Source organism: Dendrobates tinctorius, unplaced genomic scaffold (genome assembly GCF_039654945.1).
Source record: "Dendrobates tinctorius isolate UK_male_01 unplaced genomic scaffold, ASM3965494v1 ptg000127l, whole genome shotgun sequence".
NCBI classification, from domain to species: Eukaryota; Metazoa; Chordata; class Amphibia; order Anura; family Dendrobatidae; genus Dendrobates; species Dendrobates tinctorius.
This window is the reverse complement of record NW_027361795.1, coordinates 5397670-5423209: the sequence shown is the minus strand read 5'-3', so window position 1 is coordinate 5423209 and position 25540 is coordinate 5397670. Positions and strand designations below refer to the sequence as shown.

The 25540-nt window shown below is 45.6% G+C and overlaps 1 protein-coding gene across 4 annotated transcripts in view; it reads right to left on the bottom strand.

Moving 5' to 3' along the window:
* The window catches only part of EPS8L3 (EPS8 signaling adaptor L3), a 265613-nt gene that overhangs the window by 133032 nt on the left and 107041 nt on the right, over nucleotides 1-25540 (bottom strand). For all 4 annotated transcript variants that reach the window (XM_073542444.1, XM_073542443.1, XM_073542445.1 and 1 more), the window contains 2 exons: nucleotides 6922-7065; nucleotides 6765-6841 (listed from right to left, as the gene is read on the bottom strand). In XM_073542444.1, coding sequence (XP_073398545.1) covers nucleotides 6765-6841; nucleotides 6922-7065 — 221 coding nt within the window. The remainder of the gene's footprint in view (nucleotides 1-6764; nucleotides 6842-6921; nucleotides 7066-25540) is intronic.

Genomic DNA, 25540 nt, shown 5'->3' with positions numbered 1-25540 from the left:
AAAGGGGTTCACTTTGGTCAAGAGAAGACATTTCATTGGTTACAAAAGGTAGTTTATCATCCTTGACTGAAGACCGCTGTAGAGGAAGTCTGCTGGCAGTGTGGAAGCTGTGAGTTAGCTAATCCTCCTGAACAGAGAGCTCTTACACAGACCATCGTAACCTCCAGACTCCTGGAAGTGTTGATGATAGATTACCTAACTATAGGCCCAGGTCATTGTGAATACGAGCATTGTCTGGTGATGACGGACCACTTCACCAAGTTCGCTGTGGTGACACCATCCCGAGATCAAACTGCTGAATCAGTGGCCCAGGCCATCTGTAGGTGCCTGTTTCCAGGGGCGAGTGATTGAAGAACTGCATCGCCTGTATCAGATCGAGAAATCTCGGACGCCTTACAACCCTCAAGGGAATGGGGCCTGTGAAGGTTCAACTGGACCTTCATCCAGATGCTGAGGACGTTAGAGGAAGACAGAAAAGTGTGCTGGCCTGAATTTGTGGAGGCTAGTTTGGGTGTGCAATAACAGAGTACATGGCACCACTGGATACATGCCCTACACCTTGCTATTTGGTCGACCGGGACGAGAGATCACAGAGCTGGAGTTGGATCCAGAGGAGGACTACCCACGGACTGGGGTGTCCACCTAGGTCTGAGAACATCGTCATAGTTTCCAACCGCTCTATCAGCTGGTGCAGACCAAGTTTCGGGAACTCAAACACCCAGAGACAGCTCCTCTACAAGGGACAGCTCTCAAGGTCGGAGATCATGTGTAAAGGCCCTTTTACATTTAGCGTTGCACCAGCGATCCGACCAGCGAGCCGACCCGGTCAGGATCGCTGGTGCATCACTAAATGATCACTAGTGAGCTGTCACACAGGCAGACCTCACAGCGATGCAGCAGCGATGTAGCAACGACGCAGCGCACGATACTCACCTTTCACACACAGCGATCCTGACGTCCTCCCGCCCGCGTCCAGCGTCGCTCGTCGTCACAGCAGGAAGCCCCAGCAGGAAGCGGATGACGAGAAATCGAGCCGACCGATCTCGCGCGATCAGCGATAACCAGTGGGGAGCCGGTCGGAGGTAAGTATCACACATAGCGATATCGCTAGCAATATCGCTATAACGTCACAAAATCAGTGACGTTTTAGCGATATTGCTAGCAATATCGCTATGTGTAAAACCCCCTTTAGTCCGAGACAAACATCCTCAAGGCAAATTAAAGCATTGATGGGGAAAAAACCCATATCGGGGAAGTGAAGAATCAGCTCCAAAGGTCCCATAGGTTCAACTTGAAGGTGAAGAAGACGCTCCCACTCGAGTGGTTCATCGGAATATGTTATGTCGTTACCTCTCAAAGGACCCTAATCAAACGGAAGAAACACAAAGTGCACCTGAAGTACCTCATCCTGCAGCTGTTGACTCTGATGGAAAAGAATTCCTTGATTTGCACCATGACAGCCCTAAGAGGAACAGATTCTTGAAGCTCCGGAGATGGCTGTTCCACTGGATCTGGACACGTCCCCGTCCTCGCCCATTCCACCTGATTCTACTCCTCAACCTGATTCTACTTCGCAATCTGACTTACGCCGCACCAAACGGACAACAGCTGGAAGACTCCCCAACAGATAAAATCAAGACCAATTTATCTGGCAGAGAATCATCCAGGAAATGGAAGTATGTCAACGGTTGCTCCAATAACTCTCGCTTGTGGAATGGCAAGCAAAAGGAGAGGAGGAGTGTAAGCAGAAGGAACGGGCTGGGGGTACCTTTCTTGCGCCGGGTCTAGAACTGTTGGTCTGTCTCCTCTGTTGTCTGGGGGAAACCTTAAGGAACAGGACCAACTTTTGCACTCAGTAGCGGGGAGCGTGGTTAGCTCAAGCAGAGCGGAGCATGCGTAAAAGCGATTGGACTTGGCAGGAACAGACAGCGCGTGGCAGGGACAAATGTGTGCTTCGTCTCTGCAGAACGAGAGCAGTGCAGGTCCGCACCCGGGAATCCCATCGGCCACCTGTAGAGACTGTGGATAAAGACTTGGAGTGCCTCCGCTTGCTCTCCCAAGCCAGGGTGCCGAATACTGTGGGCCTGCTTGTGCCGCGCACGTACTGCTTCAGAGAGACCGGGTACGTGACCGTAAACTGTGCCCTGATTCCCCGGTCCATATCTGCCAAGCCACAGTGGGCTTGAACTGTGCTGCGGCCTACACTTTACCTGCAACCACACTCCCCAGGTTAAGAACACCATGTAGGGTGTCAGAGATGAACTATCGCCGTCACGACTCCACCGGATAACCGCTTACCTCAGGACTCCACCGGAACAAGCCGTCGCTGACTGCCGTCAGCGTCACCACTCCACATCATTGAATCCAGCACCTGGGAGTCGTCTTGTAGAGGAGAGAGCTCTGGAAAAAAGGCCCGCTGTGTATCCAGGCCGGAACTAGGGGGGCTGTCACCCGGGTTCCCAGGGGGAATGTTCACGGGGGAAATGAGTGCAGGCCAGGACCGACAGTCGTTCAGGAAACATGGGGGCGGGACAAAGAAAAGAGGTGGGGCGACTATAAAACGAGCCATGGAGACCAGAAGAGGACACTCGGCGGGCAGAGAGACGTGGGAGACGAGAGACAGGAAGGAGGAGTCTAAGTGGCATCCCAGAGCGAAAGTGAGTCAGTGCTTTCGACACAGGAGAGACGGGGGCTCACCTGACCAGGGGAGAGGATGGTGATGAGCAGCACGAGGAGGAGATCCGCCGATACCCGTGGCCGCAACTGCCCCGCTCCATACCGTGACTGCGGCCTGTACAGCGAGACCTGCGGCCGCCACTGCCCCTCTCCATACCATGGCTGCGGCCTGTACAGCGAGACCCGCGGTCGCCACTGCCCCGCTCCATACCGCAGCTGAGGCCTGAACAGCGAGACCCGCAGCCGCCACTGCCCGGCTCCACATCGCGGCTGTGGCCTGTACGCCGAGACCTGCGGCCACCTCTGCCTTGCCTTCCAACGAGGCAACCCTGGTGGAGGGGAACCGGCCTGGGGCCTGTGTCATCCCCCCTGCACCAGGGTGTAGGAACGTCCGAAGCCAGCGACAACTCTTCTTTGGCTGGATCTGGCGACCGAGGCGCAGACCGGACATCTTCCGGGCAACAACTCTGAAAGACGTCAGAGATCGATAAGTGGCACTTCATTTTGTTCATACTTAGTCCAAGGACCTGTAGCCGGCCATATATTTACCATCTCTCGCCGTACTGTTTAGCATTGTGTACTTGTGTATTTGTGTCTGGCTTCCCTGCGTGGAAAACCGTTGTTAGCTTTGCTCTTTATCCATATATAAAAGTTAAGTTTCACCCTTGCTCTGTCTCTGGCTCGTCACTGCATCCTGCGTACCTGCGAGTACCACATTTGGCGTAGTCGACAGGATGCAGTCTCCGAGCGTGGAAGCTGCAGACCAAGGGGGAGAGGGTGGCCCCCAGTCCAGTATATCTTTAGGGGCTATGTTGAATAACCTGCTGAGGTTCACAGGCAGTAATACAATGCTGAGGAGCTGGACGGAGCAAATGCGGAGGTTGTTGAGGATGCACTGGATGACCCCTGACTTGGAGGCCGAGGTGGCCATCATGGTATTGGATGAAGAAGCCCGGGACTCAGTGATGTTAAGACCCCCTGGACAGTGAAACATTTTGGTCAGGGTATTACAGATCCTGGAAGAAACCCATGGGGACCCTCCTGACGTCGGAGAACTGAGGTCCCGGCTGTTTAGTCACATGCAAAAGGAGGGGGAGACGATAATGCAATACATGAATGTCTTGCAGGAATTGTATACAGCCATTGAACGAAAGGACGGGGTAGGAGTGAGGCCCATAGACATAACCCTATGCAACCTTTTGGTGACTGAGCTGCGGGACCCCCTGACAAAGCAGGCCTTGTGGGAGCGGGTATGAGTGAACCTGCGTTTGACCTTCTCCGAGATAGGGAGTGAGGCGTGCACACAAGAATGAGAGCAGGGGGTGACAGTCCCCGTAGGGAAGACCCGGAGCACCGAGGCCTCCGTGAACGCCGTTGGTGAACCCCAGTGGGTGGAGATGAGACAAGAGCTGAAGAATATCAGAGGTGAATTGGCTGAGGTGAAGAGGAGGGCTGAGGCCACAAGTAAATGGCCGGGGCTGAGCTCAGAAACCGTGCCCCCGGACCGGCCGGAATTCGCGATCCCTTGCCTGCTATGATTGTGGCTAAGTGGGGTACTTCGCCTGGGAGTATAGACCTTCGTCGAATAAGCCCAGATAGGCCGTTATACAAAATACAGTCTGAAAAAGAAGGGGACCAACTCGTCCGAACAGTACATCGCAACATTTTGTGGCCCTATGTATCCAGGGACCCCGAACGATCTGAGGCCCCGGATCCTACACCAAAAGTCTGGGATGATGAGGACGAAGAAGACTTCCCGACAACAATGGCCAACTCACCAGGGGCCAATGCCCCCGTGATCCCACCTACTCAACCGCCTCCCACCACTCCAGGTGACTCCACCACACCAACCGAACTGTGACGCTCCAAGCGGTCTACAGCAGGAAAACCCCCCCAAACGATATGAACAAGACCAGTTTGTATGGCAAAAGCGACTCCAACACCAGGACAGGCGCGCAACCCCCCCCCCCAAAACCTCGCCCGTGGACTGGTGAGCAAAAAGGATGGCGGAGTGTAGGGGAGAGAGCCCTGGAAAAAGGACCCGCTGTGTTTCTGGGCCGGAACTAGGGGGGTGTCACCCAGTTTCCCATGTGGAACGTTCACGGGGGAAATGATTTAAGGCCAGGACCGACAGTCGTTCAGGAAATGTGGGGGCGGGACAAAGAAAAGGGGTGGGGCGACTATAAAATGAGCAGTCGAGACCAGGAGAGGACACTCAGAGAGGAGAAAGACGTGGGAGATGAGAGACAGGGGGGAGGAGTCTAAGTGGCATCCCAGAGCGAGAGTGAGTCAGCGCTTTCAACACAGGAGAGATGGGGGCTCTCCTGACCAGGGGAGAGGACGGTGCCGAGAAGCATGAGGAGGACATCCGCCGAGACCCGCGGCCGCCACAGCCCCGCTCCATACCACGGCTGCGGCCTGTACAGCGACACCCACGGCCTCCACTGCCCCGCTCCATACCACGGCTGCGGCCTGTACAGCAAGACCTACGGCTGCCACTGCCCCGATCCATACCGCAGCTGCTGTCTGTACAGCGAGACCTGTGGCCGCCACTGCTCCATTTCATACCGCGGCTGCGGCCTGTACAGCGAGACCCGCGGCCGCTACTGCCCCGCTCCATACCGTGGCTGCGGCCTGTACAGCGAGACCCACGGCCGCCACTGCCCCACTCCACATCGCGACTGCGGCCTGTACACCAAGACCCGTGGCCACCTCTGCCTCGCCTTCCAATGAGGCAACCCCGGCGGAGGGGAACCGGCCGGGGTCCTGTGTCATACCCCCAGCACCAGGGCATAGGAACGCCCGAAGCCTGCGACAACTCTTCTTTGGCTGGACCCAGCAGCTGAGGCGCCGACCGGACATCTTCCGGACAACAACTCTGCAGGACGTCAGAGATCGATAAGTGACACTTCGTTTTCGTTCATACTTAGTCCAAGGACCGTACCTGGCCATATCGTTACCATCTCTCGCCGTACTGATTAGCATTGTATACTAACCATTGTTAGCGTTGCTCTTTATCCATATATAAAAGTTAAGTTTAACCCTTGCTCTGTCTCCGGCTCGTCACTGCATCCTGCGTACCTGCGAGTAACACAGTCTGACCAGATATGTTATCCTTTAGAAACTCCTTTACACCTGATCACCAATGTTGCTTCATTCACCTTATTTCCTTGTTGTATTTCCCCCATTACCGTAATAACCCTGCAAAACTGCTTAACTCCCTACGTGGAGTATATCCCTGTTCAAGTAAATACATTAACCCTTGATCTGTCTCCCGTCTGTCACTGCACCCCACAACCTGCTCACAACTGAACTATAAAATGTCTTGTTTTTTGATGGGAGTTGTTAAAGTTTTGAATATAGCAGTTCATTTACTATTCAATGTACTAGATAACAGGAAAAAAATTCCAAGGGCGGTGAAACAATTATACTATTGATTTTTGGGGATTTATTCTGTGGCATTCATGCTTATCTGCATAAAAAATACTTTTTTGCCTTACTTTTTTAGTCATCTTAGGGACTTGAACCTACTTGATCGCTTGCGCTAATACTGCAATACAGCCACTTGGCATCACATTGGCACCACCTCGCAATTGCATTACAAGTGGGCTGATAAGCATCCAAAATGGTGAAACACAACAGAAATTGACAGTGGCATTTAAAGGTTTGAATTCCAGTGAATTCCAGTAACTGGAGCCAGCTGGATGGTGGTGGATGTTGGCTGTATAACAAAGCTGGTCTCTACCATGTTCCAGGTGGTACCAGATGTATGAGATTCATGTCTGTCATGTCAGGAAAGGGTTAAACCTTGTAAACATTAGGGAGATTCACGTATTATGCTGGTACAAGGAAACTAAGGTAATAAAGTTAAACTAGATCCCTATGGATGTCCCAAATTTTGTCATCCACCATGAACCACACTGTTAAAGAATGTTTTGTGTCTAAAAATTAGACAGTTTTTTAGTGAATCTGCCCCGCTGACTATGTAAAAATGCTAAGTAGTTTGGGGAGTTCTCCCAGTTTTACAGTAAAGATTTTAATGGGCAGAGGTCAGTATGTAACAGTGTTTAGCAAGTTTCAAATCATACCTGGAGTTATCTTTGTTTTGTTGGTCTTCTTTCTGCTGAGACAAAGTCTTCTCCAGTTTTCTTTGTAGGGTGTTAGCCTAAATGATAGGACATATTGGATGTGTTAGTTGACAAACATGCAGTTATTGGTGATATCCTCTTATGTTATATGACTTACAGGGTGTTCATCCGACTGAAAAATCAAAATATTTGTATTTCTTCTATTCTGGACAGTAACCACAAAAAGAGAATTGTAAGGGTGGCTCCCCAAAACAGCATGGCAGTTTTCAATATTCTGCAATGGAATGTTTTCCAGACTCTCCTATAAAACATGGACAGATATTATTTTAATATATAACAAAGATAAAAAAAAATTCCCATGTTACTTTTCTCATAATTGTATAACTTCTTTCCCTTTTATTTACCAAGTTAAGGCTTAGTTTAAAGGCACTTCCATAAAAAGCGGCATAGGTATATTCCTCACAACTACACCCCCCAGGAAGAAGCAAGTACGCGAAACGTGCGTCGGGGCACAGTACTGTTCATCAAGTAACATGTCTCCTTAAAATATAGCCTACATTTGATTCTCTATATCCTGCTGGCATACCAATAGGGCACTTTAATGAATGCTTCTAGCTCTCTGACTATTGGCCATCACAATTTTCAGACGTACTTTGTAGCTTAAATTCTTTTTGCACCAGTTTAATAAGCACTTTTGCTATATACTTATTCATGGTCTACTTATATTGTTATGTGAGCCATTGCTACTGCTATGTGAGCCGTTGTTAGGATCTTTTAGCCTGATTCAAGCAATTAACACTTATGAATCCTTTTTTGTTGATATGACCATTAGGTGACACCTATTCATCAACTACTTAAGATTATTATACCTCAGCTGCACACGTATGAGGCTACTATACATTCTTTGATAGGTGCATATCTTTCAAGTCCTTTTTTTATATACAGTCATGGCCAAAAGTTTTGAGAATGACACAAATATTAATTTTTACAAAGTCTACTGCTTAATTTTTTCTAATGGCAATTTGCATATACTCCAGAATGTTATAAAGAGTGATCAGCTTAACAGCAATTACTTGCAAAGTCAATATTTGCCTAGAAAATGAACTTTATCCCCCAAAATACATTTCAACATCATTGCAGCCCTGCCTTAAAAAGACCAGCTAACATCGTTTCAGTGATTGCTCCATTAACACAGGTGTGGGTGTTGATGAGGACAGGGCTGGAGATCAATCTGTCATGATTAAGTAAGAATGACACCACTGGACACTTTAAAAGGAGGCTGGTGCTTGGCATCATTGTTTCTCTTCTATTAACCATGGTTATCTCTAAAGAAACACATGCAGTCATCATTGCACTGCACACAAATGGCCTAACAGGGAAGAGTATCGCAGCTAGAAAGATTGCACATCAGTCAACAATCTATCGCATCATCAAGAACTTCAAGGAGAGAGGTTCCCTTGTTGCCAAAAAGGCTCCAGGGAGCCCAAGAAAGACCAGCAAACACCAGGACCATCTCTTAAAAGTGTTTCAGCTGCGGGATCGGGCTACCAGCAGTGCAGAGCTTGCTCAGGAATGGCAGCAGGCAGGTGTGAGTGCATCTGCACACACTGTGAGGCAGAGACTCTTGGAGCAAGGCCTGGTCTCAAGGAGGGCAGCAAAGAAGCCACTTGTCTCCAGAAAAAACATCATGGACAGACTGATATTCTGCAAGAGGTACAGGGAGTGGACTGCTGAGGACTGGGGTAAAGTCATTTTCTCTGATGAATCCCCTTTTCGATTGTTTGGGACATCTGGAAAACGGCTTATTCGGAGAAGACCAGGTGAGTGCTACCACCAGTCTTGTCTCATGCCAACTGTCAAGCATCCTGAAACCATTCATGTGTGGGGTTGCTTCTCAGCCAAGGGAATGGGCTCTCTCTCAGTCTTGCCTAAAAACATAGCCATGAATAAAGAATGGTACCAGAATGTCCTCCATGAGCAACTTCTCCCAACCGTCCAAGAGCAGTTTGGCGATCAACAATGCCTTTTTCAACATGATGGAGCACCTTGCCATAAAGCAAAGGTGATAACTAAATGGCTCAGGGAACAAAACATAGAGATTTTGGGACCATGGCCTGGAAACTCCCCAGATCTTAATCCCATTGAGAACTTGTGGTCAATCATCAAGAGACGGGTGGACAAACAAAAACCTTCAAATTCAGACAAAATAAAAGCATTGATTTTGCAAGAATGGACTGCTATCAGTCAGGATTTGATCCAGAAGTTGATTGAGAGCATGCCAGGGAGAATTGCTGAGGTCCTGAAGAAGAAGGGTCAACACTGCAAATATTGACTTGCTGCATTAACTCATTATAACTGTCAATATAACCTTTTGTTACTCATAATACGATTGCAATTATATTTCTGTATGTGATAAAAACATCTGACAAACACACATAAAAACCAGAGGGCAGCAGATCATGTGAAAATATAATATTTGTATCATTCTCAAAACTTTTGGCCATGACTGTATATTATTTTTTTGGTGGAACTCGGGATTTTTTAAGGATTTACTATTCTGTGATTGGGTATCCACAAAACTATTTGTCATTTTTGTATCTTTTTTGGAACATGTATTGTACATGCTGAACAGTATATTTTTGCAACGTATACCTCCACTGAAATTGATTTAATGTATTTTAATGTGTTTAATAAAGTTTAATAATTTTAAATTTCACTTGGCATAAGCTTCCGGTCTTTGTGTTGGATGTACTTCTTTCCCTATTAGTATGTCTACATATGGAAATAAAGTCTTTAGAAATTAGATTTGTATACTATAAATGGTCAATGTCATTTTTAAAAACTGCATAAATCAAAACTAAAATAAGAAACATTATATGTTATCAGGAAAATCTGTTTCTTGTCTTGTTTCACTAATAAGCTATTTTTTCCCTCACCCGCCTTCATCATTCACTGATGGATACAGTGGGGCAAAAAAGTATTTAGTCAGTCAGCAATAGCGCAAGTTCCACCACTAAAAAAGATGAGAGGCGTCTGTAATTTACATCATAGGTAGACCTCAACTATGGGAGACAAACTGAGAAAAAAAAATCCAGAAAATCACATTGTCTGTTTTTTTTTCATTTTATTTGCATATTATGGTGGAAAATAAGTATTTGGTCAGAAACAAGCAATCAAGATTTCTGGCTCTCACAGACCTGTAACTTCTTCTTTAAGAGTCTCCTCTTTCCTCCACTCATTACCTGTAGTAATGGCACCTGTTTAAACTTGTTATCAGTATAAAAAGACACCTGTGCACACCCTCAAACAGTCTGACTCCAAACTCCACTATGGTGAAGACCAAAGAGCTGTCAAAGGACACCAGAAACAAAATTGTAGCCCTGCACCAGGCTGGGAAGACTGAATCTGCAATAGCCAACCAGCTTGGAGTGAAGAAATCAACTGTGGGAGCAATAATTAGAAAATGGAAGACATACAAGACCACTGATAATCTCCCTCGATCTGGTGCTCCACGCAAAATTCCACCCCGTGGGGTCAGAATGATCACAAGAACGGTGAGCAAAAATCCCAGAACCACGCGGGGGGACCTAGTGAATGAACTGCAGAGAGCTGGGACCAATGTAACAAGGCCTACCATAAGTAACACACTACGCCACCATGGACTCAGATCCTGCAGTGCCAGACGTGTCCCACTGCTTAAGCCTGTACATGTCCGGGCCCGTCTGAAGTTTGCTAGAGAGCATTTGGATGATCCAGAGGAGTTTTGGGAGAATGTCCTATGGTCTGATGAAACCAAACTGGAACTGTTTGGTAGAAACACAACTTGTCGTGTTTGGAGGAAAAAGAATACTGAGTTGCATCCATCAAACACCATACCTACTGTAAAGCATGGTGGTGGAAACATCATGCTTTGGGGCTGTTTCTCTGCAAAGGGGCCAGGACGACTGATCCGGGTACATGAAAGAATGAATGGGGCCATGTATCGTGAGATTTTGAGTGCAAACCTCCTTCCATCAGCAAGGGCATTGCAGATGAAACGTGGCTGGGTCTTTCAACATGACAATGATCCAAAGCACACCGCCAGGGCAACGAAGGAGTGGCTTCGTAAGAAGCATTTCAAGGTCCTGGAGTGGCCTAGCCAGTCTCCAGATCTCAACCCTATAGAAAACCTTTGGAGGGAGTTGAAAGTCCGTGTTGCCAAGCGAAAAGCCAAAAACATCACTGCTCTAGAGGAGATCTGCATGGAGGAATGGGCCAACATACCAACAACAGTGTGTGGCAACCTTATGAAGACTTACAGAAAACGTTTGACCTCTGTCATTGCCAACAAAGGATATATCACAAAGTATTGAGATGAAATTTTGTTTCTGACCAAATACTTATTTTCCACCATAATATGCAAATAAAATGAAAAAAAAACAGACAATGTGATTTTCTGGATTTTTTTTTCTCAGTTTGTCTCCCATAGTTGAGGTCTACCTATGATGTAAATTACAGACGCCTCTCATCTTTTTAAGTGGTGGAACTTGCACTATTGCTGACTGACCAAATACTTTTTTGCCCCACTGTACTTATAAAATTCACCTTGGTCAAAACAAAACAAACTGCCAGCTCACTGAAGGATCAGATTACATATGCATATCAAAGTCTATGGAGAAATGGAAGAGGCAGAAAGAGCTGAATGAGAGAACAGACAGAGAAACACACATTTTAGCCTGTGCTTCTGGGTTGCCCTCCCAGGGCCGTGGGATACTCGGTACCGGGCCGGTATCAGTGGGATGTGTCACAGCAGCAGTGACCCGGACCGTGTCCCTGGGCGCCCAATTAATAGGGGGAGTTGTTTGAATGGTGGAATGTAGTTAATGGAATAGTTCGTGATGCCACCTGTGGTGTTCGGCAAATGAGATGTTAGGCCGACGCTGCATGCAGATCCTCTGGGGCTGGTGGTGTGTTGCAGCCAAGATGGCAAAGCTCCCCACAGGTGGAGCTGTAGCCCCACGGCAGTATAGATGTAGGGGTAGAGGAGAGGCGCAGGCGGTGTAGAAGCTGGTACCCAGATGTAGCGGTGCTGGGTGCGCTGGCGCAAGAATCAATGGAGGACACCAGGGCTTGTAGTTCCAAAGCTTTACTCACAGTCTGTAGTACACACAGGTGCCTGGCTCCGTGCCGTGTCAGGGACTCAGTCAACCTCCAGGCAAGATGGAATGCTCCCTTCCAACACTCCGCCAACTTGTGCCTTTCTGAACGTCTCCTCTATAGCGCCTTTAAGTGTGAAGTACTCCCAGTACTGAGTTACACTGGAGTGCCTCCTGACAGATGTTCCCAAGAACTCTACTTGTATGGCAGACAGTTGTAGCCAGCTTCGGCGACTCCTTACTCCTGAGTCCTGGCTCACTATCCAAGTTGCTGTTATGCCCCCAAGTCTTAGCTGGGAGTAGTGCATTTACAGCCCACTACTCCACCGGTGTCTGCTGCAGAACCATTAGTGTCCGTACAACCTCGAGGACCGGGCCCCGGCCTTGTGCTTAGAACTTCTAGGCAGGGTTCCTCCTCTAACCCACGTCCTATGTGTTCCCTGTTGCTCCTACGTTGGGTACTTGTCTTTCTTTCTTATGGAAGCTCAGGATTCAGTTCAATGTCTTTCTCCTTCTTTCCTTTCCCGTGCCAGCTGGCTCAGATCACTGAGGCAGCTGTAGCACTCCTTCCTCCATCCCTCTTCCAGGGATCTCCTTTCCTCACTCCTCTCTGAGTGACTTCCTCCCTCAGACTGACCTACTGACTGACTGAAATTCTAAACCTTCCCGCTCTTTTATGTATTCTCACTCCACCCGCCTCCCAGCACGTTTAGTGTTCCAAGCAGGGAGCCACCAAAGGTGCTCTGCTACACTCCAAGCAGGGAGCCGCAATGTGGCTTTGCTGAACTACTTTGTTGTGTGGGGTGCGAGTGTTGGAGCGTGGTCAGGAGCCTCCAACTTACTTGGATGGTGGAGCACCACACCTCAGGAGGAGGTGCAGTACCTCTGTGGCGGCTGAGCCTCAGGGGCGCCACACTTCAGCTTTCCATTAAGTGTTTATATCACCTCAGTGCTGGATTCACATCTACACTGCACAATACTGCGGTATAACATCTTCCATGCTGTTGCTACTTCTGAACAAATGCTATTGTATATACAAATAGAAGAGAAGGAATCCGCCAGTCTCTAGGTACTATTTATAGGAGACATCATAGTAGCTAGTCTTCTCCCACTAGCTCAGAGATAGCTGAAATTCACAGATATTAACTACAGAGTGGAAAACAGATGAGAAATGCAGTATACAAGTTACATAATGGCTTGTAGAATATTGTTAATCCTTATGCACAGAAACATGATAGATTATTCTTATCAGTGACTTGAAAAAACTGTAAACATTTTAACAAGTGTTCAGGGGCATAATGATGCAGGAGCAATCACCAGTGTCTATTTTGGCTGAATACGCATCCAAAGGTGCACATTCAGCTCCCTAAACTGCAATACACACCACCAGACAATCAGAGGAAGGCAGCTGACATCACCCGTAATGCCTGTTGCTAGCATGGCAAAGTCCGTTCTGGGCTCTGCACCCGCTATACAAGTGGGAGCCACAGGTCATGGGAGCGAAGGAAGGTAAGAAGTACTTTTTTTTTTAAATGTGCTGGATAAGAATGGCAGAACTGAGGACATTAGAAGAGGAAGGGACCCAGGATGGAGGACATCATACCAGGAAAATGCCCAGGATCGGGTGCATTAACAATGAAGAGCTCAGAATGGAGGACATTACATCACAAAGGGATCCAAGATGACGGATATTTTACCAGGAAGAGATCCAGGATAGGGGATATTATACCAAGAATGGGCTCAAGATGGAAAGCATTATACCAGGTAGACACCCAAAAATGGCACACTACACCAGGAAGAGGCCGAGCAAGGGGATATAATTACTGGAAGCAGTTGTAATAGTAAAGCGTTAGCACAACTAGAGAAAAAAAACGCACAAGTAGGTTCCCAAACCGTACAAGCTTGTGTGGATAACACCAGTGGTAGTTGAGATATAGAAGTTTAATGTGATCCAAAAGGTGATACATAAAGAAACGTTTCGGTCATATAGACAGTTAAATTTATAGTAACCATGATTTAGCAGAATTGAATAAAAGGAGATGAAATAAAAGTGAAACCTACCTTCAGGTAATAGGAAAAAATTGTGGGGATCACCCCGAAAAGCGTAAATAGATCTGTGTGGGTGAAAGTATAGCCACATTGTTATAGTGAACAAAGTACTTGGTGTAACCTATCAAATATGGAAGAACAGCATGTACCAGTATTGGTAATATACCTGGCTCTGATTAATATCAGGTGCAGTTAACTGAAAACCTGTGGAATATAAGGTATTTGATATCGTTGAATGCATGTATGGGCACCATTTGAATTCAGCGATATCAAATACCTTATATTCCACAGGTTTTCAGTTAACTACACCTGCTATTAATCAGAGTTAGATATATTACCAATACTGCTACGTGCTTTTCTCCCATATTTGATAGGTTACACTATGTTCACTATAACAATGTGGCTATACTTTCACCCACACAGATCTATTTATGTTTTTTCTATTACCTTTAGGTAGGTTTCACTTTTATTTCATCTCCTTTTATACAATTCTACTAAATCATGGTTACTATAAATTTAACTGTCTCTGGCTACATGTGCTGCTCATTTTTATTGATGCAAACTGTTACTTTGACCAATGATGAAGGATATATTCTCTGACTATTACTAGTCTCTGCCTTTTTGACCAAGCTCTGCTGTATATACATTATTTATGTTTTCTTATTTTATTTTATTTTTCTGATTGTAGTACATTGATGAAGGTCTATATGACCAAAACGTTTGTTTATGTATTACCTTTTGGATCACATTAAACTTCTATATCTCAACTACCATTGGTGTGCCAAACTATCTACACATAGTTACTGGAAGCGACCCAGGATGGTGGACATTATTGCAGAAAGGGGCCCAGGATGGGGACATTATACCAAGAAGGTGCCCAGGATTAGGGACATTATATCAAGAATGGGCTCAAAATGGGAAACATAATATCAGGAAGATGCAAAGGATAGTGGACATTAAACTTTGAAGGGGCCGAGCACAGGGGACATTATACCAGGAAGGGGCTGAGGATGGGAAACATTTTACCAAGAATGTGCTCAAGTAAGGAAATATTATATCGGTGTAAAAAGATGAGCCAGGACAGAGTCAGCGGTTCCCTGTACATTTTGGGACCAGAACTATTTGGACTGTCACCACTGCTGCCAGGGGATGATTCATCAGAGTCGGGAGGACCTTTGCACTGGACAGCAGGGGGCATGGGGGAGATAAAAGGGGCTGAGAGCGGGAACAGGGGAGATTTGGCGGGAAGGCGACAGGAGAATAAGAAGGTTGACTCCTTCCCCACTGCTCCGACTGCGAATGCCGCATACTCTAGTTCCCTGCAGATTGACCTATCAACGAAGGGTGTCCTGACTGAGCTGTCCCCACACATTCCTGTACCTGTTCAGGTCCTTCTCGCTCCCAGTGAAAGATAATTTTGCTCGCTCTGTTCATAGTGAGTCCATTGGAGTTCCTCACGCTTCCGCGGTCTGTGGGTCTGTAAGCTGCTTGTGTTCTGCGATATGCCGGAGGAATCAACAAAAGAGAATGTTCCCGCATTCCAACGTACTCAAACCCAGCGAACCCGGATACATCGGCACGGTCAGGACACAGTGCATTTTGTTTATCTCTAACAGAGCCAGAGACATTGTCCGCGATCTACGACACCAGCGGGAGATATTCCAGCCTAAGCCTATCCCCAACAAGAACTTCAAGTGATAAGTTACCTCTTTCGTACATTTTTCCCCCAAATATTGTGTTTTTGTGCAAATTCTGTTGTTTCTCTCAGTGTTCCTGTAACATTTCAATTGTTGATTTCCTCTCCCTGTGCGGAGTATCCCTTGTACATTAATAACCTGTTTAAGTAAATTCTGTTAACCCCCTTCTCTGCCTCTGACTCTTCACTGCATCCAACGAACTTCACTTCCTTTACATTAGGGAGATGCCAATGATGTTGGACATTATACCATGAAGGTGCCCAGAATGGGGGAAATTATTACTGGAAGGGACCCAGGATGGGTGACATAGTACCAGGAAGAGGTCCAGGATTGGAGACATTATTTCTTGGTGGGGAAAACACACATCTTTATAGGATCTAGAACACTACAAACTCCCATACATCTGTCCAACATGCAGGTGGATGTCCAAGTCCAAATTTTGTACTGGGCCTATTGGGCTTCAGATAGGCCACTACATGTGTTTGCATGTCGGCCCAGTCATGTCATAGTTAGTAAACAAGGCCATGCTGTACACTATGCATGGCCGTGTATGCTAAAGTGACATTATGCAGTACGCTCTGCACAGCCACTCTTCCAACAGAGAAGAACTTCAATTAAGGATGCTACCCAGATGGGAGATGAGTCGGGGGAAGGTGAATGCTGTGCTGCCGACTTCCCAGATGTGAAAACACCAATAATATGTGTGTTATCTGTGTGTACATGTGTGCATACGTGATTGTGTATATTGTATCTACGTATGTTTGTGTAAATTGATATGGCTATTTAAATGTGTTTTTGTGTATATGTTTTCAAATATCCCTGTGTATGTATATATCTGTGTGTTTTTATATATCTTTGTGTATGTGGGTGCTTTCATATGTGTACACGTCTGCCTGTGTGTGAATATTTGCGAGTGTATACTTGTCTGCGTGTCTGACAAATTTGCCTGTGTGTGCATACCTGTGTACTCTGAGTACATGCCTTCTTACTGAATATGTGCATGTCTGAGTAGGGGTGCACATCTTCATAATGTATGTGTACAGGTCTGTGTATGAGTGCATGTCTGCATACTGTATGTGTACAAGTCTGAGTATGTGTGCATAAATGCATATGTGTTCATGTTTGCATATGTGTGCTTGTCTGCATACTATATCTGTGTATGTGTATGTCTGCGTACTGTTTGTGTTCAGGTTTGCGCATGTGCACATGTCTGCATACAGTATGTATGCATGTCCTACGTGTAACAGGAATGGTGTAACCACTGTGCCGTGATCTGAGGAGATCCTGGAGGGGCATAACTAGGTGAGCACCTGACTCTTCACTAGATCCCCTGATGAACACCAGGTACTACTCCAGGACAGATCACAAACACACAGCAGCTGACCCCCAAGGGACTGGTAGCAGGAACAGCCCAGAGGGAGGGACAGCAAATGCAGGCAATTACTGAAGGAACATGGGGCCACGGATACAGACGGGACTGACTGTCATACAGATATGCACAGGCAGGTGTGGACTGGACTGGCTGATGTACAGAAAAGCACTGGCAGGTGCGGACTGGACCGGCTGAAACTGAGCTAGACAAGCATGTACAGGCAGACAGGAACTGCAAAAGTAGGCTGACTGATGGATACTGGGGACCTGACAACTAGCAAGCGTGCTAAGGGCTAACTAACCGTGTTGCTCAGGCACCTCCATGCCGTAGGAGGTGCCTTAAATAGTAGGTGCCCACCAGCTATTGACTCAGGAGGCCGCGTGCACTTTAAGCACAGTGCCCATGGAACTTAGAGCAGTGCGCACACCCTGACATACAGCAGACACGGAGGAAGTGCAAAACAGGGGCCGAAGCAGTGAGTAAACCGGTATCTCTGTCTATGTAGAGGGACAGCATGCAGACACGCTGGCGCTGCAGTACCCCCTTTACGATCATTCTTCAATCTCAAGAAATATCTCAAGGAGGAGAGGGACATGGATATTCTCCTCAGGACCAAACCTCTTTTCCACCAGAAAAAGGTTTTTCCTCTTAACCTTTTGGTGGCAAAAATGTTATCTACCTCGAAAATGTCTTCAGTGCTGACTGGAGCAGGAATGATGCGAGGACTTTTGAAAAAAGAACTGAGGATGACAGGCTTGAGATGATGCACATGAAAGATATTGGGGATCCGTAAAGAACTTGGGAATTTAAGCTTGTAGGCTACCGGATTAATCTGTTTGAAAACCTTAAGGGAATCGATAAAACGAGGACCCAGTTTTTATGAAGGTTCCTTGAGACAGACATACTTGGGCAACAGCCAGACCTTGTCCCCAGGACAAAACAATGGCGAATCCAGACATCTCTCGTCTGTTTTCCTTTTCACCCGCTCAGAGGATTTCAATAAGGAAGATTTTGTGTTCTCCCAGATTTCAGAGAAACTCTTGACAAGGGTTTAGGCAGCAGGAATATTGGAGAAGGTAGAGGTAGGGAAAGGAATATTGGGACACTGACTGTAGACCACAAAGAATGGAGATTTCGCAGAGAATTCACTGTCATGGTTATTGTATGACAATTCATCCAAAGGCAGGTGTTCAGCTCATGCATTGTGGTGGGCATTGACAACGTGCCATAGGAAGTTAGTCAGGATCTGATTGACCCACTCTACCTGACCATTGGACTGAGGATGGTAGTGTGGCGCCCCTGAGGGTTCAGTCGCCACAGAGGTACTGCACCTCCTCCTGAGGTGTGGTACCCCACCATCCAGGTAAGGTGGGGACACCTGACCACACTCCAACACCTGCATTCCACACAACATAGTAGTGTAGCAAAGCACCCTTTGGTGGCTCTCTGCTTGGAACACGAAGAGTGCTGGGAGGTGGGTGGAGCTTAGTCTGCACCAAATGGATTGGGAAGAGTTTAGGATTTAGTTAGTCAGTGAGTCTGTGAGAGAAGCTCCCCTGAGTGGGATGGACGAGGGAAGTGCTGCACCGGACCTCAGTGACCTGGGTCTGCTGGCACAGGAAATAGACATTGATGGAAAGCCTGACTCTTTATAAGAAAGATAGATTTGAACGGAACGTAAGGAGAAGAGGAGGACTGAGGATTAGGGTGAGAGCAGAACCCTTCCCAGGTTCACAGTGCAAGGCCGGGGTCCGGTCCCCAAGGTTGTATGGATACTAAAGGTCCTGCAGCAGACACCGGAGGAATAGAAGTTGTCACCACTTTATTCCCACACAAGACTTGGGGGCACAACAGCAACGTGAGTGAGCCGGGACTTAGTAGCAAGGAGTCCACGAAGCAGGCTACAGCTGTCTGCCGTGCAAGTAGAGTTGATAGGAACATCTGACAGGAGGAACTCCAGTGTAACCCAGTACTGAGAGTACTTCACTATAGGTGCAAAAGGGGAGACGATCAGAAAAGGCACATGTTGGCGGAGTGTTGGAAGGGAGTACTTCATCTTGCCTGGAGGTTGGCTGAGCCCCTGACCCAGAGGACACGGCACGGATGCGGGCACCTGTATGCACAACAGACTGTATTAAATTGCAGGGACTCCTGCTGACGTCACTGAGGCTGCAGGGAGTCCCCTAATTTAATACAACAAATTAACCCCTTAAATTAACCCCTACAACTCCATAATTTTACCCACAAACACTCATCTAATTAATAGTGATACAAATTACAAAAAAAACATGAAATTAAATGGTTAACTATATGTAAACCATGTGTAATTTCATGTCGGGCAGGTGCATAATTATACAAAAGCCGGCAAATGTTTCTGCGGCTATTCTGCTATGATGAACTGTATGAATGTCAAATATATGTATAAGTGTCTCTATGACATGTATAAAATATATATATATATATATATATCTAAATATATATATGTGTGTCTAGATCTATTAATTCGTTTATGTGGGGAAACCTGTCATTGGGCTCCATTAAATGTCCATTTTGCTATCCTGCGAGAAAATCTCGTCAGACGGATGTCAAAAGGATGCTTACATGCGATTAAAATCGCATCAATGATGAAAAATCGCATCAAAAACGCATCACTGGTTAAGATACCTTTGTGCGATTTCGGACTGTTAAAATGGGACCGATTTTTTATTCGTTGTGTGTGACTCCAGCCTTAGGTCTAAAAACATCTGAAAATGATGGAAACACTGCTCAAATGACACAGGGACATCATTGGGATCGCCCCTGAAAGCATTCCAGACTCCTAGTTCACAGCTTTAAACAATGTTGTCAGAGTTTGATGCCATTTTTTCGGTGCACCAAAAAACATACCAAAACAAATCTAAAACAGATTTTGCTGGGAAATATGTTAAGGTACGTCCAGGTTAATGACTTGTATATAAGGCAAAATAATTAACCCCAGACCAAAATGTTCCTCCACCACTTGGGCCATGTTAAGACGCTGCATTTTTGAAGCATTTTTCAACTTTTACATTGCTTTCAACCAAAACAAATGCATTCAACCCTAGCTGGCCATTTGGTGTGTGACACATAAGCAGACATATCTTGTTTTATTTATGAAGGAGGGACTCTTAAAGTCACACAGCTTATTTTTACAGGGCCATCAGGCAGCATTAATCTGCTTAAAGGGCCATTATTAAACAGTGGGTCTCCTAAACTGTTATAGCCTATGCAGTGAGTGGATGGGCTGGCAAGAATTACAACGCACACCAATACTCCTTTCACGAGATGTCCAGGAGGGCTTCCCTAAAAAATGTTGCATTGAATGCAAGTCCTGCCCTACTACCAAGTCTTATGCACCCCAATAAGCCTTTGAACCCACATACTGGATGGGCCCAGGAAAATCCACTTCACATTATTAATTTTGAACTTCCATTCTGTTTTCTTATGGATTGACTGCAAGGCCTGCCCTGCTACCAAGTTATATGCATCCCAATAAGTCTTTGAACCCACATACTGGATGGGCACAGGAAAATCCACTTCACATGATTAATTTTGTACTCCCATACTCTTTTCTTATGCATTGATAGCAAGGCCTGCCCTGCTGCAAAGTCATATGCACCCCAATAAGCCTTTGAACCCAGGTGCTGGATGGGCACAGGAAAATCCAATTCACATTATTCATTTTGTACTTCCATATTCTTTTCTTATGCATTGACAGCAAGGCCTGTCCTGCTGCCAAGTAATCTGCACCCCAATATGCCTTTGAACTCAGGTACTGGATGGGCACAGGAAAATCCACTTTACATTATTCATTTTGTACTCCCATTCTGTTTTTTTTTTATGCATTGACTGCAAGGCTTGCCCTGCTACCAAATCATATGCACCCCAATAACCCCAATCCCCCCTTGGAAGAAACATGGAGGAGGGCCTCTTAACAAAAAATGTCTCATTAAAAAGGAGCAGGTCTCCTAGACTTGTAATGCCCATACACTAAGTGTGTTGGCTGGAAAACATGTTCCCCTGTGGGGTACACCTCAACCTTTTCCATAACAAATCTTTTACGCCCAGCAAAACCACCCACCCTTGTTCATGTGACGACTACTGGAGTGGACCCTCAGGGCCATGATACCAACCTACCCCGGGCGAGCAGACCTAGTGAGGACCACCCCCTATACAGGGAGAGTCAGTGGCAGGCCCAGGCACGAGAGATCGTGTTGTTAGGTGTTGAGCTCCCGCCACTGCACAGGGGGAATCTCTTTCTTTTCAATGTTCTTTTTATTGAGTTTTAAAGCATAACAGTAAATATAATGAATCAGTGTTATATTTTAAGGATTCAGTGCTTGACAAATACATAACGGTCTAGTCAAAACGCATCCAATACAAATCAAACACTCCTGGCTTGCGTTATGCAGTCTTACTAAAGAAATATAATTTGATATCTGAGAAGAAACAATCTATTCAGATTAGAAAAATATTCAGGATTGAGAGTCCTCAGTAGTTGATACCTTTTAATGGCTAACTGAAAAGATGGTAACACATTGCAAGCTTTCGAGACTACTCAGGTCTCTTCATCAGGCTAGACTAATACAAAATCTGAAGAGTCACATATTTATGCACAATACAGCCTAGAAAAAATGCAATAGATAAGCCAAGTGACGTGAAGCAGAACTATCAATATGGGAGAGGGAGAAACATAAATATAAACATTGGACCAGTTCATAGATAAGGAGTCTGGATGTTTTATGGTCCTCTGATTGGGGTCTAGTTCTGTGTTGCCCCCACACGGTTTTAAAAGGAAATTCCTTAATTGATGTAAAAAGACATAAATCCATGCTACACATTCATTCCAGCACTGAGAGTGTCAAAGTTCGTCATAAATTTGTACTCCCAAACTCGTCTCTCTCTCTGAGAATTGAAGTTACCTTTCAATACCAGTAATTTCATATCCACGCTGCTGTGATCAGGGATACAGAAATGTTTTGCCACAGGTAGATCCATTCTTTTTTCTCTTATTGTGTGACGATGAGCATTCATCCTTGTTCTAAGCTTTTGCCCTGTCTCCCCCACATACATACCCCCAGTTGGACATTTAGTACAAATAATTAAGTACACCACATTAGATGTAATGCAGCTGAAAGTACCTGCGATCTTGTAGTCCTGATGTGAGTTGGGGATCTTTATCTTGTCCGTGGTCATTATAAATGGACAGGTTTTACATTTTTTCTGGTTGCAAGGAAAGGTTCCTGCAGTTGTTGTAGAGGACAGGGAGCTTCTGACAATGATGCTTCTTAAATTTGGGGGCTGCCTAAAACACAGCAGTGGGGGGTCTGGAAAAATGGATTTCAATCGGGCATCTTTTTGTAGTAAAGGTTGTAATTTCCGTGCAGCTCCCCTTAGCACCTCCAGATTTGGGTTGTAGGTGACTACTAGAGGCACTCGGTTATTTTCTTCTTTAGCTTTGTAATTTAGCAGGTGATTCCTTAACAATCTGGTGGCTCTTGTAATTTGGTTTTCAATTGTTCTTGGATGGTAACCCTGATTCAAAAAGGTCTTTTTGAGGCGACCAAGGTGTTTGTCTCTGTCCATGGGGTTGGAACATATACGATTGTATCTGATGGCTTGGCTATAGATAATAGAGTTCTTTATGTGTTTTGGATGGAAACTGTCCCATTTAAGGTATGTTGGACGGTCGATTGGCTTCTGATACAGGGATGTCTCTATTTCATTGTTTTTTAGCTTAATGATGGTGTCCAAAAAATTAATCTCAGTACTGGAGTAGTTGAGTGTTAAATTGATGGTGGGATGAAATTGATTAAACTGTTCGTGGAACGTCTTTAGCTGTTGCTCAGACTCCGTCCAGATGATTAAAATATCATCAATGAAGCGGTAGTAGGCCAGGGGCCTGATGGGGCATGAGGACAAAAAGTTGCTTTCAAGCTTTGCCATGAAAAGATTTGCATACTGTGGAGCCATTTTACTTCCCATAGCTGTGCCAGTCTCCTGTAGATAGATCCTGTTGTCAAATTCAAAGTAATTGTGGGTGAGGATGAATTTTATAAGTTTCACCACAGCATCAGCATCAGTCCCTGTGTTTTCCATGAAGAATTTGCAGGCATTTAAACCATCTTGGTGTGGGATATTAGAGTACAAAGATTCCACATCCATGGTGGCCAGGATGGTTCCTTCTGGTAGAGGACCTATTGCTGCTAGTTTATTCAATAGGTCAGTTGTGTCCTGAATGTAGCTGGATGTATGCTTCACCAGTGGTTTAAGAATACCCTCTACCCATCCAGATACCTGCTCAGTGAGGGTGCCCACACATGAAATAATTGGTCTTCCTGGATTTCCAGATTTGTGGATTTTGGGAAGCATGTAGAATGTCCCTATTCTTGGAGTCTCTGGTATCAGGTCATCGCCAGCTCTTATGGACTGGTCAGGCAGACAAGAAACCAACTTGTTTAGTTCCTTGTAATAGTCCTGTGTAGGATCCGACTCCAATTTTCTATAGTAGCGTGTGTCCATAAGTTGCCTGTTTGCTTCCTTCATGTAGTCTGACGTATTCATCATGACTATTGCACCTCCCTTGTCAGCAGGTTTAATGATGATTTCTTTGTTGGTTTTTAAAGACTGTATGGCCTTTCTCTCCTGGGCACTGATGTTGGATGCTTGTCTCCTGTTAGTGTCTATGATTGTGGATTTTATCAAATGTCTGAAGGAGTCTATATATTTATCCAAATGAGGGTTGCGTCCAGGTGGAGGTGTCCAGTCTGACCTTTTCCTAGTTGTTACGACCCCTTTTCCTTCGGTCTGAGTGTTTTCTGAATCTTCTGTATCATTGAAATATTCCCTCAGGCGCAGTCTCCTGAAATACTGTTCCATATCACTGCAGAGTTCAGTTTTATCTAGGGCCTTAGTGGGACTAATCTATTCAGATTAGTGTTAAGTAACAAAACTAGTGTCCCCGGTTCTTTTTAACACACGGTTTCTCCGATTTAGCCTTTTGGGACAACAACATAAAAAAATTATAGATAATTAGAGGAAAGAAAGTAGGAAAGAGAGTAGGATACACAGAGAGTGAGAGGAGGGGGGAGAGGGAGGAGGGTCAGCAATTCGTCACTGAATAGCGTCCTGTGTCAAATCCGAATGCATGCTTGATCTGAAAATAATCCAAGGTTTCCAGGATTCCTGGAATGGTACTAAAGAGAGATTTACATGTGCCACCAATTCGGCGGTGTAGTTTAGCTGGTCTATCTTGCAAAGCAATTGTTGACGTGTGGGAACAATCTCAGATTTCCAATGAGTGGGTATTAAAAGTTTGGCTGCCGCTGTTATGTTATTAACCAATGAGGATAATTTTTTGTTACTCGGCCACACCGAAAAGTTCAGAAGGGCGGTTTCAGGCGAAAGGGTAGCTGTCTTTCCAGTTATCTCTTGAATGACACTTTCAGTGAGTGCCCAAAAGCGTTTTATAACTGGACAGGACCACCATATATGGAGATAGTCGCCTTCTCCAGTGCCACATCTCCAGCATTTCGTGTGGTGATTCACCCGCCAGGCCTGGTATTGTGTTTGTGAAATATACCATCTGGACACTAGCTTATAAGAATTTTCTTGGGTTTTAACACATTTAGTCGGACCATGAGAGTATTTATAAATGTGAAGTACCTGTTCTTGTGAGAAAGTATAACCTAGGTCCTTTTCCCACTTTACTATATATGCACGTTTAAGGCATTGTTCTGCAAGAAGAAGCTCATGGTATATAGTGGATAGTATTTTTGTGGGCTTATTTGATTTAGAACATAGAGTCTCAAAGGATGTAAGTTTGCGCGTGAGGTCAGTGTTGTAGTGTATTCTTTTCAATGTCGTTTTTATTGTGGAATATTGATGTTGGCTAGTCCAGGTAGTTTGCGGAGTTCAGGATGTGAAGGTAGCACTCCATCAATTAACAACTGGTCAATTGCAATTTTCAACCTTGGTGGGGCCTCTTCAGTCTTAGCGTCGCGAGAGTGAGTTAAGATGTCTGATAGCATTAGTATTGGTGATGAGGGGGGAATCAGAGTACTGCATGTTTTGGCCCAAACTTTTAGCAATGACCGTGTAAGTGCGTTGGAAAAGAAAGGTAGGAAGGGGGGTCCCTCTTGAGTAGGTCAATAAAAGCTGTCTAATGGGTAAAGGCGAGAGGACTTTTTCTATTGCCACCCATTGCTTGTCTTGTGAATCTCGTATCAGGTGTACTGATCGCGATAGCAACGATGCATAATAATACTTTCTAATATCGGGAGCTCCCATTCCCCCCCTTGTCCTAGGCAGGGTCAGTGTGTGAAAAGCTATTCGTGGCCTCGTCTTGTTCCACATATACTTGGAAAAAAGAGAATTAACTCTAGTCAAATAGGAATCTGGAACTTCGATAGGTAGCATTTGGAACATGTAGGTAAGTTTTGGCAGTATCAGGCTCTTTAAAAGATTTTTTCTCCCTGTCCATGATAGGAACGAGTCTCTCCATGA